This window comes from Sparus aurata, chromosome 16 (genome assembly GCF_900880675.1).
Source record: "Sparus aurata chromosome 16, fSpaAur1.1, whole genome shotgun sequence".
NCBI lineage: Eukaryota > Metazoa > Chordata > Actinopteri > Spariformes > Sparidae > Sparus > Sparus aurata.
This window is the reverse complement of record NC_044202.1, coordinates 11,015,095-11,035,860: the sequence shown is the minus strand read 5'-3', so window position 1 is coordinate 11,035,860 and position 20,766 is coordinate 11,015,095. Positions and strand designations below refer to the sequence as shown.

The 20,766-nt window shown below is 42.7% G+C and overlaps 1 protein-coding gene across 2 annotated transcripts; it reads right to left on the bottom strand.

The window, feature by feature from the left end:
* Positions 1-1,217: 1,217 nt before the first annotated feature.
* On the bottom strand, positions 1,218-19,588 carry kcnk10b (potassium channel, subfamily K, member 10b). Of its 2 annotated transcripts, none has more exons than XM_030391904.1 (7): positions 19,321-19,588; positions 14,473-14,888; positions 6,317-6,434; positions 4,345-4,505; positions 3,331-3,523; positions 3,089-3,231; positions 1,218-2,681 (listed from the first exon to the last, which is right to left on the bottom strand). In XM_030391904.1, coding segments are annotated over exons 1-7 (1,671 nt in total). In that variant the 5' UTR covers positions 19,322-19,588; the 3' UTR covers positions 1,218-2,042. The 2 variants fall into 2 exon arrangements, with proteins under 2 accessions (XP_030247764.1, XP_030247763.1); XM_030391903.1 differs by lacking the exon at positions 19,321-19,588 and adding an exon at positions 18,712-19,296.
* Between the last annotated feature and the right edge of the window lie 1,178 nt (positions 19,589-20,766).

The following is a 20,766-nucleotide window of genomic DNA, read 5'->3' as shown; positions in this document are numbered from 1 at the left end:
AACAGCAACTGGGTGGTATGGAAAGTTATTTCCTCTCACCCAGGCGTCGAATGCACAAGCTCTAGAGGCGTCCAGAAGTAACCTCATCTAATGGAAATTTCCATTTGAAATGATGTACATGTTTAGCAAGTTTTGTGTTTAGCCAAAATCTTCATAATGTCAAAATCTCTAATGTAATATAAGGTCTATATCTATTACTGATAACATTTCTAAAGACTGCCTATGAACAGTACTAAGGTCTTCTTTGTGATGAAAGAAGCCTGCAGTTGGCCTTTTTCAGGAAAGACGTTTTGCCACCGTGAGAAAAGCACATGCGCGAGTAATAAAATTAATGATGGCTGAATCCCATTTAGCACATTGTCGTGATTTACTGACCACTTAAATTGAAGGAATGTTATTAACATTAATGTTATCGGTAACATCTGTGCTTTTTCCCTACTATATGATGGCTGTAATTCCGGAATATAATTTTGCAGCGATGCCCTTGGAAAATCAATGCCCTTCCCAGTTCACGCTGTGACGCCGCCAGCGTGTATTCAAATAATATGCTAATGCTGTTACGAAAATAGCAATCACCACCTTTTTTCAATTTCTTTTGTTGTGTTTATTATCTGGAAAAAGGCACTCACTACATTTAATGTGATCTGTTCATAAAATAAGCTGTACACAACAAACAGTCGCTCACAGGTCATGGTCATGGATAGGTTAATGATATTCATGTCAGATAAACAGGTTACAAGGATAACCAGTGTGTGTAATTCAGCTTTAGACATGCACGCAACGCACACTCAGTGATACATTTCGTAATTCTGCTAAATACAGATTGGGGTTGCCAGTGCCTGTTATGTAAAAGTAAAAATGGTCATGTGTCAGTGAACCTCTAGGAACTACAGGACAACACATTCAGAAAAGAAATATAGAAAAGGAAAACATATTTAGTTCGTAATTTACAGCTCAATGGAAAAAAATGCAACTCAAGTGCTTGTCTGATATCAAAAAGGAGTAAACACAGGTTCAAACATGCTTGGTGAGTACAAAATCAACAGCATCACATTCATTTAATCAAAAAGTCATTTAAGCGATTTCAAGACATCGGTGACAAAAGTGAATGTCATATACCAAAAAAGTGTTTGTTTTTTTAAACATTGCTGACAATCTCATGGCCAAAGGTGATTAAGTGTGCGTCTGTCGGGTTAATTCCAGCTCAACAACGGTACCAATTTCTATTGAAGTACATGTTTTTTCTTTTTTTTTTTTTTTTTTTTTTTTTACCACCAAATACTAATGAAAGCAGTACTAATGAAAGCAGTTTCATTTTATTGACAAAAAATTACAGTTTTTTATTCCAGGCTTTAGCAAGCTAGTCATTATGCTATGGTCGTGTTTTAATAACCATGCACTATCAAGGTGAATAGTTTGTTTCTCATGAGCTCTTAGTATGCAGAAGTTGATGCCTCAGGGCTACATTTTCAAAGTCACATACCATGTAAGGATAATTGTACATGTCAGCTAGGTAAATGCTCGTATTGTCTATTGATCGAGCCGAGACACACAACCTCCCGCCCTCCACTCATTAAGCATGGAAGTCCTTTCAACGCAGGCCGCTGGGCTAAAAATAGCCCCCGAAGAATGAGATGACAAAGCGGAGATCGATAGTGTTTCTGAAGATGGATGACATGAAGCTCGCTCTCGGGAAGTCCCGCCCACATTGTTAAAAAATAAGATTCTACATTAGCAGATAACCGTTGCCCATGTCTTCGGGGCTGAAAGACGACGAAGCTCTGGAGATAGCCAGTGACGTTCTTAGAGGCCTGTTCTGCAGCAACATCCGATATGAGGTATTTGACTACAGCCTCTTCTGTCTCTTCTATTCATTCATTTTTGGCAACACATTTTCTTCCCATGGCTATGGCACGATAATTTCCTGGGAGCAGTTCCAAATTGAAGCATAGGAAACAGAAAGGCACATTTCTTGACATCTCATGCACTCTCGTTCTGTGTCTCTGTCTGTATCTGTCACTCTGGTTCTGTCCACACAGTGTCTAGGAGTTCTCTTCATCTTTGGCCTCTACTGGCATGAACCCATTCAACTTGCTGCGCTCCTTTGCATACTGCGACAGGTTTGTCAGACTGATGTTTCCCTCTTTTTTCTCCTCATCTGGCTCCCCGTCCTCTTCCTCTTCCGTCCTCTCCTCACCCAGCATGGCACTGCCATTGTTTATGCCTACACTCGCCCGTCGGGCGTACTCAGGAATGTTCCTCCGCAGCTCGCGGTTCTTGTTGCGCCTGGCAAGCTTGGTGAGCGATCCGAAGCGCAGATTGAAGAGATTCTCCTCCGAGGAAGATGCCGTCTGAGGCGCTTGCTCGCTCCCCTGATGGTCGTACGACTCACAGGCCCCCTTCAGCCTCAGGTTGTTGAGCTTGGTGTCGATGCTCTCCTGGGAGGAAGTCTTGAAGCGGCCAGCATCCAGGCTGGCAAACAAGGCGCGCTTCTCCGGAGACAGCATGTCGAGGGAATGAGCCCGCTGCTCCAGGCCAAGCTGACGGCGCTCCATGCTGCGGATGGTGGCGGCCCGCTGGAGCTTGTCGTGGATCTCGACACTCAGGCGCCGCCGCGTTTCACGGAACTCTGCCCGCACATTTGCCTTCCATTCAGCCGCATGAGCTTTAATCTCCCCAACCTGTGACAAGAGTGCAGAAAAGAAAGGATCAGGATTTTTATTTTCATTATTGCCTATTAAGTCATGAATATTCAATGTTATAGAGTTATACTTAAGATTTCAAACAAACTTTTCAATGACGTTAGAATTAAAAATCTGAAATTCGAAGATCTATTTGTGATAAAGCTGGTAAGCCATGTACAACTTATACATTGTGTCTTCTGTCTGGACTTCTGTAAAAGAGCCTCACATCTTGAACACCTCAGACAATAACAGCCTGTTGCGTAACCTTCTGGAAAGGTTTGAGCAGCAATTATTTGGCAAAATAAGAGCACAGGCAGAAGACGCAGAGGAAGCAGCGGCTGAGTGACCTTTTATTTTCTGCCTCTCTAATGTAATACTGAGCGGTGTAATTGAATGAGCCCCACCTCCTCTTTGGTCTTTTTAGACAGTACCCGAAGCCAGTCTCCAATCATGCTGAGGACGGCCGCAAAGTACGCCAAACCCACCAAGATCCAGAACCACACCAGTGGCTTGTACCAGTTCATGTAGTTAATCCTACTGTTTCCGCCTGAAAGAGGAAGGAAACATAACGGTGTGATCAAAAATACATTGTGATTGTTTGACCAAATGCTTAATCTGCATCATGACGAAACAACCGTCATCCCACCTGCCACGTAGTCTCCTATTCCCACTGTGGTGAGAGTGATCACGACAAAGTAGATGGCCTCCAGTGTGGTCCAGCCTTCGATGTGTTTAAAGATGACAGCAGGGATGGTGACGAAAACAATGCAGCCGGCCAGAATGAACAGGATGGTGGACGTCACTCTGATCTTGGTCTGGCTGATCTGTTTGTGTTTTTGCTGAGAAAAAACAAACAGGCAATGCCATTACAACGAATACAAGCAATCATAAAAGAGCAATTAAAGGTGATAGTGAGATCACCAAAGGTCCAAAGGTACTGACACTTAATTGACAGTCAAACAAATCTTACATGTTAACATATGCCGTTGAAATTGGTAAATATGGATAAAAAGAACTCAAATTAGCTTGTTAAGCAGCTAGTTCGACAAACAAACAAAGCTATGCAAACAGGCTAACGCCTCAATTTAAGTGTATGGTGTTGTCATATATGACTGGAAAGCTTCGATTCTCATGATTATAATCATATAAACCATTTGGAGAAAAAAACACAATTTACAGCAAGGTTAAATCAACAAACAAACAGACAAGCTAACTTAGATAGGCGGGCCTACGACTGCCCTGGAGCCTACAACAGCCAACAAGTGATCTGAGGGGTTTCGTTAACAAATTTGAACTTGGACTATGTGATTATATTTGATGTAGACCCACTGTAAGCTAAAAGGGGCAGTTACAGGTCATCTGCATGCTTGTTTTTTCATTAAAATAAATCATTCAGTGTCTGCAAATGTATAGATTACCACCTGATCTTGGAGAAAAGAATTTGCTTATAAGATTTTCAAAGTTCAAATTTACTTTGGGCTGGACTGGAATAGGCGTTTCCGGGTTAATTTTACTTACATTTCCAGGAATTGTTACTGACATTTTTGAAGAATACCTTGTATATTGAGGCTTTTTACACTGTTCGTCACACAGGTTATCACTACGAACTTCAAAGCACAAAAACAAAGAAAAGGCAAATTCATTGTGACTTGCAACTCACCCTGAATATCCTCTCAACTCTCAAGATGCTTTTCACAAAGATGGTGCCCAGCTGGTCTCCGATCCCCGCCAACAAGAAGCCAAAGAGAGGGATGCCAAATATGGCATAAAGGATGCAGAATATCTTCCCGCCTACCGTGCTTGGAGCTATGTTTCCATAACCTGTCAAAATGAGGAAAACACAAGGATAACAAGAGGGTAAATGAGTGAAGAAACAGGACGGGAAAATCAAGGGAAAGGAAGATTGAGACGACGTGGTGAGGAGGAGGCAGGGGAGGTCTTACTCAAGAGTAAGATGAGAAGCAGTAGACATTTAAGACATGTTTATGCAACATCATGTATTGAAGCTTATGCAATGGCTCTTAGTTCCTGTAGGAATTTAAGTCCTTTGTAAATAAGCTCCTAGAGCGACAACAATTATGTTCCTCTTCAAGATAATTGCGTTAATTATGGCCCTACATTGAGAGAGCTATAAAGAAGAGGACAGCTCGGCAGATGACAAAGCATACAGTGTATTTTACTGTGACGACAGTATTACCAAACCATGCCTCCTTCTGCAGCAGTTTTACCTCTACTTTCCTTTTTCTGCTGGGATTTTCTGATTTTCAAGAGCAGTTTTATCATGTTTATGTTGGCAGTAACTGCTGGAGCTGGAGGTGGCACTCCATGCGCTTTAACTTCAGATAAACTATATAACTATTTCATGGTGAAGTAAATAAAGCCAATGAAAAGCCTCTGCTCGGCCGCATATTAGCAACTGCCATGCTTAATTAAATCTACACTACACACAACAGGTCAGGGACATTGTGTTTTTCCACTCGCTTAAATGAAGGAACATTTCGCTAATGGAGAACAGAAGCTCCCGTGCATCAGCACTGGAGGTGGAATTACGGCTCCTAAATGGAACTGTGTCTATTGAAAACGGTCTAATTTAATCAAAGCATCCAGGCTTTTTGCTTTCATATACAAATAATTTTGAATCTTGCTGAAATATTTATCTATATATATATATATTTAAGAGCCAGTAGAGAGACTCTGACATGAAGTATAACCCCACGCTCTATGTCAGCAGTGTCTGTTTTGTCAGCATCCTCGATAGTGTTGATCTTCATTGTGTGGTAAATCCCACAGTGCATCATTTAGCGCCAGCTCATGAGGGCAAAGGGATTTGTAAAACTCACCAAAGGGCGGCAATAAGAGGGAAGGATTTACAGCTTTATGCAGAGATTTGCAATAAGAAAAACACCTCAGACAATCTGAAAGAACAAATCCCATCTAAAGTGCCTCCAAAGCATTCTGACAACGTATTATTGCTTGTTATTGCATAATAAGCTCATCATAAGCTCATTTTGTTGTTTTGTGGAGCGTTTCGCTCACTGCCAAATGTAGACAGGAATCCAATTTGTCTCCAAAGACGTAACAAAATATTGCATTTTCTCTGTATGCATAAGCAGAGTTGCCATCTTGGGAGGGTTTCTATAGAGCCCCAAACTTCAATATGACATAAATAAAGTAGTAATTATTAAATATTATAATATTATTATAGAATCAAATTTTTGTTCCATGGCTCCATTACAAACTATTTGTTCCATGAGGCAGGAGTGGGCTTGAACTGCAATGCCAACTAATAACTGATTAACATCTAGGCTGAATTTGTATTTTCTTAATATTATTATTCATATTTCTGAGATGATTCCCCATAATAGCTGTCACATCCAGAAAAGCTTTTCATGTTTATATAATGTGATACAAATGACTTTATTGGTATAATTGTTTGTGTGGTTTGCCATTAACTTTAACTTATAGTGACTAAACAGGCTGGAGGCACGTCCTAGAACCAAATGTTAAATTTTGCTCTAGAGAGTTGTTATCATCCTCTCTGGGTATGTAAAAGTACCACCAACAGCATGTGTATATGTATAAATACATAAATGATGTATTGGTACCAGAGTGGATTATTTAAAAAACGTTACCTATGGTTGTGATGATGGTTCCAGCGAAGAAGAAGGCGCTGCCCACGTCCCAGTAACTGGAGTTGTTGGCTGTGTCGCCGAGAGGACTCACTCCTGCACTCACAGCATCTATGGCATGCTGGGAAAGAGCAAAGTGTATGAGTTATAATCACCATCATAACTCTCACAAACAGGGGAGTTCAGGGACGGGATCGCGTGCCATCTCGGCTGACTGCAACACAACAAACACACGTGTCCCGAAGGCTGGAAGAGAGCGAGCACGTTAACCCGCCTCCTGCCAATGCCTATGTGTACAGGTGTCTGTTGTTCGTGTGTGACCCCTGCCGCTGATTGCATAAGACTCATGAGGTAACCGGGGATGGATTGACTGTGAGTATCTCCTGATCGACCCTGAAGGTCACGCTACCTCATGGTAGAGAAAAGAGATATGAGAGAGGAGAAGAAGGAGAGCTGGGAGGGGGGGGGAGAGAATTAATTCCGTCCGTGTTACCGTATCTCATAATGGAATCGTATCATGATTGCGTAACAAAATGCTGCTGTCAAAATCAATGACTCCAATTACCTTCAATTACCTAACACAATTTGCATTCAGTTGAACATCGAGGCCAGACACATCAATTGAAAACATAATTTTTTTCACGTTTTATTTTAGTTCAGATTTCTCTTGTGGAAATGTCCGAAAATCTGTATCTTAGTGTGCATAATTAGCTGGGGAGGTTTCACTGTGGTATCTGATGGGAGCAAAGTCACCAGGATTTAACATTTAACATTCTCCGTCACCTGCTGGTTCAACTCCACAAGCCTGCAAAACAGGACAGGTCTGCAGAGCTCAGTCAAAGCAGTCGGAGGACAGCGCGCAGGATCCTTCAAGACCCCACCCACGCTCTGATCCCTGTGTTTGACTACACTCAAAAATTTGGGGAAAGCAGGAAAAATACAATTAGCGTTTTGTAGCATACCTGTTTTCAGGGTCCTCTGTCTGTATTTATAAAAAAGTGTCCTTTATGTGAACACCAATTTTCTGCTCTGAAACACGCGCACCTTGTTTCATTATGTGCATGGAAAAACAACCATTATAATGTCAATATTGTGGTCGCAGGTGTATACACGCAAACATCTTGCAGATCTATTCAAATTATTATTCAGTGTCTGGCTCCTCACATGGAGTGTGCAATCCAATTTGCATGTTGTTACAGTTCACACTGGCTGAATCTACACAGACTTTTTGCTTGCAGCAGATAGACTTTTATCTCTGATTTCCTCTCTGTCAGCCTTTGCCGTCAGTCCCCCAGCTTTTTTCTTCATCCCTCTGCTTGTGTAATGTCGGGAAAACATTAAGAAAGCCACAATGCTCTCTGTTTACTGCATCATTATTCTCATTGATCTCTCTCTGTACACCATTAAGTCGCCAAGAGACATTAATCGACTCAGGTTCTATCAAAACCTCCCTGTTTATGGGCATTTTTTTACGAGAAAAGCCATTATTTTTGTTATCACTGTGGACATGTATATTTAGATTTTTGCCTTATGGGCTCACATTAACACCAATTTTGTTAAAAGGAAAGATAACTAGATTTAAAGACATAGTGGTGGTATATTACGTTCCAGCTTTATTCATTCAGGGCAACCCCCAATCCATCCAGGCAAGCTGTTGGTGAGATGCACGTCCATCTGATGAAATATGTATCAACTCTCGTGACATACATTCAAAGCAGACAGAGTGGAGGACCACTTCTGCACATATCGCTGCACATGCCTACTCATAATCTGGCATGTGATTACCTCAGCTCCATCAGTGCAGCCCCCCTAATGAGACCGATTTCTGTATCCAAAATTAGCCAATTGCAGTAATGCTATTTCATAGGTTTTAGCAGACACAGCTACTTCACGGGGGCAGAAATCAAAGCAGTAATTATAAAATAAACCCCAAATAACCTAATTCTGGAGCCGAGGGAGGGCTATAAATAGCCTCACAATGTATCTGAATACTTCATGAGGAGATCTATTTTTGTCTCTCGCCTCTTTCACAGCCAAGTTCACGCTTGCACTGGAGATGGGGAAAATCCTCCTTCGCCACGTGCACTTCTGAGGCGTGAAGATGGGGGACTTTGATTTGTGTTGCAGACTTTTAATTAGGATGGCAAATCATGTTTTTGTTTCTCACCGGGCTCGCCTCCATTTTGAAGCTGCGCGTAGAGGTTCTCGCAGACGGGCGCCCTTTTTTCCCACTAATGTGTTTTTTTATTTTCCATGCTGCGGGGTCATTAGAGAGCGAGCTCGCTCAGTCACAGCGGATCTTCATCCCCTCAGCGTGTCTTCCCACCCCACAGCAGGTGACGGCCATGATCCAGCCAGCATGGCGCTTCACGCTCTCCTTTACCCACCATCACTGTGAGCCAGTGCCAAGCACTCTCCTCTGCAGCACTTTCACTATCACTATCATCCAAAAGCTTTACCCTGACCACCTTGAAGCATTAAAGCTGCACAAATGGCTGCCAAACAGGAAGACTGGAGTCCGTTACAGATAAGGCTTATCAGGACTGCTTGTGGAGTGAGCCCTGAGCGCTGCCTGTTTATGGTTGGTTTTGACATTTAAAATGTATTTTCTTTATAACTCTATTACTATCTCACAGATGTGACTACTGTTTTCAAATAAAATGGCATAAAGTACAGCACAGTTGAACGATACTCCATTACAACATCCCTGCATTCGAAGCCTTAAGAGCAGGTACGGAAGTATTACTTGCAAATTGTACTTCAAGTATCAAAGTGTCATAAAATTATATATCACTTTATTATGTACACATCTAAAATCTAATGCAATCCAATACAGCAGCACATAAATTCTTGATTACAGCGTTTGATAATGTTCAGTTTTGACTGACTCCATCAGAGAGGTATTCATTTTAAGCTGGCAGTAGACATGTCCTTTGCTTTATCCTGTCATTATGAGGTAAATGGCTATGGCAATAGAATAATGACACCATCAGCATTAACGTTGGTGCCCTATAAACCTCACTTACACCGTGCAATTTTGACCGCCACAGGGGAGGGTTGGGCCGAAACATGACTTCTGAGCCCTGCGCCATAGTGATTTAAAAAGGCCCTCCACCGGAGAGCACAAAGAGAGTGGTGTGTCCCTTCCCTCTGCAATGTTAGATAAACAGTATTTCAACAGATTTTACAGCGATAAACTGTAGGATAACCGTTTCATGCTGGCAACTGTAACTGGCTACAGTATTAAACTGTAATCTAACAGGGACATTTGTTGCAGTATAGTTCCTATATGCTGATGAAAATGCAGCGGATTTTCCAACAATCATACCACTTGGAGGGGATCGTCTGGTCTTGGTCTTCCACTTTTGAGGATGTAGTTTGCGGTGGTGCTGAATCGGACTGCATTGTACTCAAATGTGTTTCTACATTCTCCCCCCTGTACATGAGGCAAAAGTGGCCGCTGTTTGTCCGTTACAGCTGTGTGTTAAATGCGCTGTGCATGTTTCATTCCACCACTGCATCTTTAACAACTGTTCATTTTTGACAATATTTATAGCATCTGCATTAGTTGGTCCATGTGGCACGGACACCTGAGGAGGTGACTCATCATTAGTCACTGGGATAAACATAATCATTCTCAAAGAAACTGAAAAAATCACGTAATTTATGCGTTGAAAGCGCAGTGTCCTGACGTACTCTGAGCGCAGGTAGCTCAGTGTTTGTTAAGGTTTATTTGTAGGTAAGTGACTCATCAATAAATGAGGCTTGACTGGTGTCAGTACCAGCGCGGCTTCACGTCGTGCCACAGTGTGAGTCGTCGCAACGCCGCTGGGAAAGCCAATTAGGTCTGCCTTTGTGGGCGCACAGTGGGTAGGTGGACAGTGCAGACACCGAAGCGGACATGAGGAGGTCAATAGACGAGTGCGAACACTTGCTCACACACATTCAGTCAACACATGCTGTGGAGCAGACATGTCTTATACATCGCCCTCCCTGTAGATACTTCCCCAAGGTTGCCATTTTTCTTTCAGCTCCTCCGCCAAACAGTGAGTCACCACTGCTGTGTCGCCACGGAGGGTCTTTGTCTGCGTGACAGGCCTGTCATAGCATGAACAAACCGATAACAGAACCTGGTAGAAGGGCCAGCAGAATCTTTGTTAGAGTATTTGTGAGGGAGATTTTTCCTGAAGGCCTTTTCTTTTTGGACAGTCGGGGGGGGGAAATGGTGCGATTATTCAGCGTGAGTTTAACACATTGCATTATATTTGTTATTTTTGCACTGCTTAGGCCGGAAGTATGAAAAAAAAACGTATTCTCATTCTCGCAGAGAGATAAGGGAAGACTGAAACCACACTCAAGTCAGTACAGGACATTTGAAGCTTGAAGATTAGCTTAAAGGCTGAAAGCAGAAGTGAACGGCCAGCCTGGCTCCATCAGAGGCAGCAAAGTTCGCGGATCAGCACCTCTGAAGCACAATCCCAATAATCCTTCTGTTTTGCACTTTCACAGGATAGAGGGGTCGGTCGAAGTGTTGAGGATACACGTCCCTCCAAACGGAGCTAGTTTGCGGCTCTCTCTGTAGCTTATCAGCTGGCTACCTAACTTCACATTGTTAAATCTGAGTTGTGCATGGCAGTTCAGCATCGTGATACACTTCAGTGTTGCATTCCCCCTTTTTGACTGCATGTGACTCCTGAAATTTGAAGACTGGCAGGGTAGGAGCACATGTTACTAATGTCAGTGGCCAGGTAATGAGGCACTGATGATGATGATAGAGCAAAGCTGTGAGTAACTGATGACCATTCATGCTCCACGTAAAACCACTACATTCCGTTTTTACATTTGGGTTGAAACAAATAAGATAAGTGTGTCTTGACTTGTGAGTTTCATGGGATTGCCAGTTACTTTTGGACAGAGGCGTGCTAGCATGTTTTCCATCTTTGCTGAGCTAGGCTAACTGACTGCTTCACACTTACTGTATAGAGTTGTGTTTAACGTGTCATCTCACTCTCTTCAGAAAACCGAATATGTCTAAATCCATTATTCTTTTTATACATCCAGTTTGTCAGATACAATACTGTGAAAGAGTTCTGGGAAATTTCTTACAGGCAAGAAACTCATTATCCTTGAGTTGCTGGTGGGCCACACTGTCACACATTATGTCATGTGTCTGAATCTGATCATTTGTCCAGGAGACAGCCCTGTCTGTGATTCAGCTGCTGCTTCTAGGGCGGCTCTGCAGCAGGAGCTCTGTGACTGCTGGCCTGTGCAATGAATAATTGATTCCCCCCGGACCCCAGGCACACCATGCTAAAGGTTTTTATTTCCACGCTTCTCCTTAGGAAATACCGCCATTGATTTTTTTTTTCTTTCTTCAAACTCATGATAGCACTTTTGTGGCTGAACGGTTGAGCACTGAAAGGGAGGAAGAAAAAGAAGAACAATTGATGCTCCTCTGAGGGGAAGTAAAAGAACAGAGGTGGGTGTGGAGACAGATAGGCAGTCCAATATTCACTGGAGCAGTGTTGGAGGAGCTAACATCAAATGGAGCCATTCGAGCGGAAAGTGGAGCACACCAAATGCCATGTGTTTGGCTCTCTCTTTGGGGTTATTTTATGCTTAGGAGAATCAGAGGAAGCCACTGGAGCCGTAACATGCATGTTTATTATTCTCAGAGAAGAAAAAAAAACATGGAAATCACATTATTCCAAAGAGGTTATTTTTGCTCTCCAAACATGTGTTTGACATGCCATGATTTAATGTGTGCTTCAGATATAAACTATATGCAGTGCATCTACTGCATTTCCTGCTGATTAAAGGGATTTGACGTTGGGTCCTTGTGTTACGAGCCCTCACTCTCTAAAGAAAATAACCCATAATGCCTCATAAATATCCTCCTTCTTTCTTTCCAAACAACTTCTGCAAAGGAGCGTTTGACTGATCTCACTGTAGTCACCCTTTCCTTCCTTTCAGGGCGCTCCCTCACAAATCAGACTCTCCACTTCACAAGACAGCACGCTGACACACCTCAAATCATTTTCCAATCCCGCTCCCGGTTGTACATGTCAGCTTGATGTAGTGACCCGAAGTCTTGACCCATAATTCTGGATGTCATATCGGGGAGCAGCGGTGAAGCCATCGCTATACGGTACCCTGAACCGACTCTGTGAGAAAGACGTTGTAAAATGCACAGTTAAGAGTGCGGTGTGATGGGATTTCTTCCTTCAAAATCTGCTTGTAATCTGGATCAGTTCACACCGGCGTTACCTGAGCATTAAGGCTTCACAAGCCATGTTGGTAAAATGTGGAACACCGCAGAAACAGCATGCCTCTGTGTCACACTTTAAAAATTGTCAGGTTCAAATGTGCGAGATCTCTGCTACGAAGTGATTCATTTCTAAAGATGCCATTTTTAGTTTCATGGTCAGAAAGACTCTTTGATGGAGTGTCAGGTAGATGAATAAATATCAGAGGGTCAGTCAGCTCCTCGTATCTCCTTTCAAACCTCTACGTTCTACTGAATTTATTCATAAAGAAGAAGATATATAACACAGTTCTGACGGACAAACTTGGCTTCGAATGTGTCGTACACTAAAAAACCACAGTGCTGTTATGGCCGTGAGCTAGTTTCCTTTTTTAAAACGTGTGGGTGTTGTTACAGCCTCACTCTGGAATTTCATACTGCACTTACACATTTATTGTTGAGGGCATTCGGATAGAAACTAGTTATGAATCCATTTGCCCAAACAACTTATAATGCTACTGTACTAAAAACATAACTAGGTCTTGTTTTCTGCTATTTCCAATTGCTTACATATGAATTCAACACACCACAAAATCAATAATAAAGCCTATAAATCTCTGCTCTAAGTAACTGTGCATGCAGCATAAAGGTCACAGCGACTGACCTTTTTCTATAAGGATAGACCTCTTCGTACAAACACACCTATTTGCCCTTTTCTGTAAGATTGCTTTAATGTACTGTTATGTAACATATGCCTGCAATACAGCGCGTTTGCCAACATATGTGAAGCGTCACCGAGGATTACGGGCATCTCTGCGGTGATATTATTGTACTTCCTGCTGAAGGGGTGGACCTGCCTCTAAGCCTGCTCTTGACATTTACCCGTCAAGTGTCAACAACCAGGGGGCAGAAGGTAGGGGGTGCATCCTCTGATGGCGCTTTAGTCATTATGTAATCGATTCATTGAATCATCAACGCAGCAGGAGGAAACCTAATGAGATTGCCACTAAACATGTCTGTAAATTGGCAAAATTGGTGCAATGACATGCTTTCGCAAAAACGCTCTGACTGGGTTCAGTGTAACAACTCAGCACTGTGCGCACCACTTTTGATTTAGCTATTGGATGAATCCCACCAACCCACCCACTTGCATACTTATCTAGTGCACCTAAATGGAAAAGTACAGTCCTATCCATCTCAGGGTGTTTCATAATAGTAGAGGGGCTGCATAGGTATGACGGAAGTGAAGCAACAGTAACATCTGCAGTTGTAAATAGATCAGGTGTCTGACTCCATGTATACAATTACAATCTGTAATCATGATGCCGACATCATAAATCCAAATTCATGGGGGAGAAATGACTTCCATAAAGCCGAAAAATGTCCATTATAGCTACTTCAAGTCGTGGCTAGTTTTTCATAAACACAAATAATCTTTGAAACAGAAAAGTCAACCAAAGAGACAGAATTTCCACTGCTGGTGGACACTGGACACTTCGTGGACACTGGAATTAAAGGGGTTCATTAGCTGAAGGACAGTGTGGACATGAGAGAACGGAGCATCCAAGCTTTTCAGCATCCCGTGACAAGTTATGAAAGGAGAATGAATTAACCCCGAGAACCCGTAATTAGCCCTGATAGCAATCACCATCTATGAAACTGCTGCTCTAAAGGTCAGTCCTCTGACTGCCTCCCTTTTATCTACCCATGAAACTGAATGACACTCTTTATTATTATCAGATCACTTTCAGTGAATTGTGCTTATCTTCCTATCCTCTAAGAAAATTAATCCGTTGGTGATGAAACGGTTCAACAAATGCAAAGCTATTACACGACTGTCTGAGCAGCTGTAAGGTGAGAAACAGGGAAATAACTCTCACATGTCTCACTGTGTCCAAAAACTCCCAAAACTCACCTTGATGAGAGCCTCCAGCTCATCGGGAGTAACGCAGGGGTGTCTCTCCAGGAACGAAGCCTTCTCCAGAGTGATGCTGTTCTTCTGGTTGCTCTCAAACGGCTGCTCCAGCGCGTGGAACGCCAGACCTCCGCAAATCAGGTAGATGAGGACCACGACGAACACCGCCAGAACCGTCTTCCACTTCATCACTGAGTGGAGCGCTGCAGCCATGCCGTCGTAGCTGGCGTCCATGCTGGCCACCACACTGGCAGAGCGGGAGGAGATGGACAGGCGCGGCAGCGGACAGTGACCGTTGGCCTTCGGATCGCAGCCCATGGGGTTCTGCATTGTGGCCACGCTGGCCTGGACCAGACTGGACTTGGCTATGCCAGACTGGACCTTCTTTGGAGGGGCCAGGTTGGTCTGGACCGCCACTAGAAGAGAGTGGAGAGCGAGGAGAAGATTAGTTTATGTCTCATCTTCATGATGAAGGATGCCAAAACAGAAACACAGCCATTCTGTACCTCCTGGAAGTGATTCTGATTTTTTTTTTCTTTTGGGCGAATAAAAATGAACATACTGTTCTGATAACTGGCTGCAGGCCCTGCTACAGATTGAAAAATGTGAAGACAGAAGTTGTTTTCCAGGCAGTCTTTGAGGCTTTTTAAGTGAGATTGACAGGCTATTTCTAGAGTTGATGTGGTGACAAATCCCTCTGTTTTGCCACTCTGTGAGTCCACTGCAACAATAAGAAAATGAAAATGAATGCATGGAAAGAGCTTATTTACAGTATTTTTCCTCCATCTTGAAGCACCATTATGGCTCATACGTTTAATTGTCCCCCAAAGGGACACTGAAAGATTTGAGGTATTTTCTTTTTTGTTATACACTTCGTTTGTTTGTTTTGAGTCTAGAGTAGAGGATTTATATCCTCCACCAGATGTTTTCCGATAAATCACACCAAATTTTAATAGTCTACCTCTGTGGGAAAGAGGAGGAAGGGCTTGAAATATCGTTCTTTCTCGAAATGTAAAAAGTAAATCATCCCAAAGGGAGAATTTAAGCGTTGCGATTCCTTGTGAGGCAGAAATCCCCACACTGGTTTGGACTCGTGTTTTACAAAGGATGTAAACACATTGAAAAATCCATGAAATCCAGTGTGAAGCATTAAAAGGTGATTTCCTTCCATTACTCTGAGCAAACTAAGGGCTCTTCACAAAGCCGCCACTCGAGGCCATCGGCGCAAATGCCAGCTGTGTCAAAGCCTCTCCGTCATCGCAGCATCTCGCCACGCCGAGAGTTTGTTCTGAATTCTGCGTGTAAAAGCCATTAGCGCCGTGAAAATGGAGCTTCAAAAGTGCCTGAATCACTAATGCAGCAAACCTTCGCCATTTAATTAATGTGATGAATGGAAAAAAAAACGTGAAAAACATCCTGAATTAGGAGCAATAATCAAATGATTGCCTGCGGCGTACATGAACAACAAGGCAAAAAAAACAATTGCAAATATTTAAAACACACTAACACCTCAGAGTGTTAGCAGGGAGAGGTGAAAACTGATATCCTTTCTGCTGGGGGAGCAGGATTCAATTTTTCTAATAGACTGTAAGAGAGGGATGAGTGCCACTTTCAGTCATTGGCTCCTGGATGGGGTTTTATAATAAACGCATGTGTGCCAGAGCGGGTCAACCCAGTGGCAGGCACCACCTTGGAGGCAGCCAAATTTAGATTCTTTTAGTGTGTGTAAAGCTCTATATAAGCTATTCAGAGCTCCGGCCTTCACCCCTGACGCCCCCCACCCCTCTTAGATCGCGTGGCGTGCCTCTGGGCCATGGGCGGAGCCTGTTGTCTACAGTGGTGCAACTCTGGGAGGTGGGAATAAGGAATTGATTCGTCTGAGGGGAGGCACTCTTTGGCTTAATGGCACAGTATCACTTATGGGATATGCTGAGTAAAACGTACGCACTCAAACACGCACACACACACACACAAACGCCCCACCCCGATGAGTCAAGGACATCCAGGAAGTGTCTCATTCTCTGATCCAGGAGCTGTGAATCTTGTTAGTTAATTCCTATATCATGAGTGAATCAATAACAGCAAAGTGGTGTCACAAGCTTAGGAAAAGGTGCAAAACTGGCACTTTCAATTTACAACACACGGGCTTTAAGGGCGGCGACCGCTGTCTATTTTTAGAACCGGAGATGAATTAGGAAAATTAAGAGGGAGAGGTGTGGAGGCAGAGAGACCTCCACATCAGTGACGTCTTCTGCTGTTCTTGGTGCAGTCGTTTTGACGGATGCGGTGGGACATCCATGAATGAATTCCAAGTCCATAACTAGTCTCAGTGAGACATTAATTGCTTCTCATCTCATCTTGTGGGTGAGTGAAATTGATTAAATCAGCTCCATGCAGCCAGGACAGCGGTGGCTTCTTTTTTTTTTTGGTGGCTTTTTTTTTTTTTTTTACACTGTAGGGCAGCTCAGAAAGCTGCATCATACTGAGGGATTTAACAAATAAGTGATTAAACAAAAGCTAAAAGATAAAAGTCTATGTCTCAATTTAAAACAAGAGGAAACCCAAACTGTGATGTGAATAATTTGGTTTGCGTTTTCAGATTTCCGAGGCTGGGTGGCATCAATCTAAAATCCTTTGCAAACCACTGAAATTGCCTCATATTGATTTTTGCAAATTAAATAAGGGCCTGAGTGGAAAGCAGTGCTTTTTAATCTGATACTATCTCTCTCTCTTCCATCTCTCAGCCCTGACTCTCTGTCTCCAGCATGTCTGGCCAAAAACACAGGAAACATTCAGAGATAATCAGAAGATGTTCCTCATGTTCAGCCTCAAAATCAAAAAGAATGGACGACATACAGCGAGCGTTTTAAAAACGTTTCAGCAACCATCTACCAAACTGTTTTTGTGGGGCTTAGTTGTTGTGGCACTTCAGTCTGTCAGCATTTCAGCTGCATGTCAGGTGTACAGAGGCATTATTCACCCACTGATGAGCAAAATGCAAAACAAAAGTGTAGTAGTAGTAGTAAACACGAGGGCGAAATTTGGGTTTGGCTCAGGTCGGCCCTTCGCTCAGTTATTCCCCATCGCACTTGACAGGTTGTAGGCGTTTGAATCACCAGCTGAGCCTCCAAATTAAGCGTCAAGCAAGCCCGAATGACGCACGACTTCCGGGAGGAAGCCATTTCAAAATAAAACCTCAAATGGATTATTTATATAGAGCTCATCTAATCTTAGCAAACCACTCAAATCACTTTATGGCATAAATCAACATTCAGTGATAGCCTTTCATGCGCACTCAAATACTGATGGAAGAAATCACATGGCGCAATAAGGGGTTTAGTATCTTGCACAAGGACACTTCAACATGCAGGGCCCAGGAATCGAACCACAAACCCTCTGACTGGTGGATGACTGCTCTACCTCCTGAGCCACAGCTGCCAAAATTTGGAAAGGTTGGAGACTGGCACTCAGTAGAGCGCCTACCTCCGCCGAGACCCAACAGTCCCCTTTTGTACACGATCATAGATACCAACCAACTAAACAAATCTGATTTATTTCATCAAGATGATGTATAATTCCCTGAGAAAAAGGTAGAATTTATAAAAAACAACACCTTATCTCACAATGTTAGTTAAAGGATTCCTGGATCTGTTTATTTATCCTGTCCTCACCAAAAGTTAGGTGAGCCTATTCTAGGCTGAGACCAGTCCTCAATCCAAGTTTCGTGGAGATACGTCCAGCAGGTTTTGGGTAGCTACGGGTAAAAACATACCCTCCTTGCTGGAGGTAATCAGCACCTTGTGCAAAGGTTTTCTTTTATGCACCATTGTTTGTTTTTTAAAACAACTGTATATTCTTTTATTGTGATAACTGTTCCGCCTCCCCCCTGGTTGTTCCTGCTACCTTTATGCGTTTGTAGCTCCGCGCCCAGCAGCGCTGCCTTCCACAGCTGAGCACACGGAGGATGGAGAATAAAGAAATACCCCCAACCGCTTTGTCTTGTCTTAAGGCTACTCTTTGCAGAATAGAAACAAACAATTACAAGAAAAAAACCAAGTCAAAAAAACAAAACAATTAAGAAGAAATCGTCAGAAGTGTGCAAGCAGAAGGAAAACCGCCTGATGGGATTTTTTGTTAGTGATTCTCAGGTATATCTATGAGATGCAGCTCAGATCATTACTGCTAATGAATAACAAATATGTTAAGTTATCAGACAATGAGAAAGCAGCATTAACCCACCTTGTTCAGGGTCCCAGTTAACTTGTTTCCTCGGGTTTTCTATTGGAAATTTCATCTCTGTTGCTTGGTTCTCAGCCAAATCGTGAAGGAATGTGTTGAGTGCGTTTATGAAAATTTGAGAAAAAAAGCTAGATCACCAGGAATCCTTCTCCCACGTCTTCGGCTCACCATGTTATCGTGAATGCGGGCGAACACTGAACGGAGGAATAAGCGCATCGCGAAACCGCATTGTCTGCCTCTGCTCTGCTGTGCCCCCCTCCTCCTTTTTTTCTCCACCTCGCCTGGACGCGTGGGGTTTGCCTGACAGACTCGGAGACTTTGTGAGACCATCACCAAAACCACATCCCCTTCCTCGCCCTCACGCACACCCACATGCACCCCCGGTGATCCGGACCACAGACGCAGCCCGGGTGTGTCCAAATGAGCAACTTTAACCGCGCGTTAACCCAGCAGGAGAGCAACGGAGGAAGGATGCTCTCCTCCCTTCCCATTGCCCAAAGCGCACTACTCCACCTGCCTTTCACTGGAATTAGCTGGAGGGAATACGCTTCTAGCATTGCATCAGATTACATTTTCATTCATTGATATAATCCGTTGATTAATACTCACTCTTGTCTTGTTTTCCCCCTCCAAAAAAAAAAAAAAACAGGATTAGCCTCTCATCGTTTGGCAACCGGCGGCTGAGCACATGGCGCAGGGCGGCAAGCCGGAGATGTGTACGCCAAATCAGCGGCAGACTCGAACCATTACATCATTCACATGTATGAGAAAGGGTGCATTATTTATGAACAAGTCACCTCCTCCTCAACCCGTCAGGCAGCCCCCCTTAAACTGCAATTCAGAAAATGTGGCTGCCTTTTATAGAGGAGCCTTTTCTATCCAGCTCAGCCAAATTATTTTTGGTAAATGAGAGACTCGCCCGGGCATGTACAGGCTTGTTTAACCGGAAACTTTGCACTTTTGTGTTCGATTATGCTGAAACTAAAATGTCCTACAGGTGTTGCAAAATTGCCAGATTAAGTGTGCGTTTAAAAAAGACTTTTGTTTTGGATGTTTTTGTGGGCACACCCGAGCATTAATTACACGAGTTTTAATAAGCAGCCATTGATTCCCATTCATTTCAGTGGACTGGGTGAAAATCAGCTTGCAATGACCTGAAACATGCTTGAGAAATGTGTTTTACTGTCGTCAAAGTTATGTCACTGTAAACAATAATCTAGGAAATGCCTTATTTTACAGATTTTACAACACAAACACTCATTTGTATACACACAAAAGAAAATAATACAATATGTTAGCAAGAGGAAGTAGACTTACTGGAGAAAAACAGGTAGAATCAAAAAAGATTTTTTTTTTTTTTTAAATCTCCAGTAACGCAATGGTTAAATAAGTGTAATAAGATTGTAACTGATTCAACTTTATTGTACAAAGACACTACATCACACATATGCAGTAGACACAGCAATATAAATATCATCATGCTACAAGTCAGATATATGCACATGGACAGTTTAATTCAGTTCAAAGTGTTTAATGTCATTTGCACAGTAAGGAAACAGGGTTCCCTGCACAATGAAATTCTTCCTTTTGCTGTCCACAGAACGCCAACAATGTAAAAAGAAATATATACAACAGAAATATACAAAATAAAGCAATTTTAGAAGGCAGCATGTGATAAATATATTTTATATATAGTTGTATGATAGGTATATTAAGTAGTACAACTAAGTGTTTGTCAAAAGTTGTGTGTAAATTAGTAGGCTTAAGCACCAGCAGCCAGTGAGTCTGTGCCATAAATGTATAATAAATGTATTATCAATAAAATCAATGAGGGACATAAAGAAAATTCAGTAGTAAAAGCACAAAATGACTTCATGTGAAGGTGAGTTTACAGAAGGGATTTAAGAGATTATGCTGAGTGGAACAGCCATAAGAAATAAAGCACTGGGCTGCCTGGCAATAAGTGACAACAATTAGCAGATTTGAAACAGTCAGATCTGTATAGAATTTAAGCTGTGTAAACACAGATGTAATAAATAACAGCAGTTCCTTGCA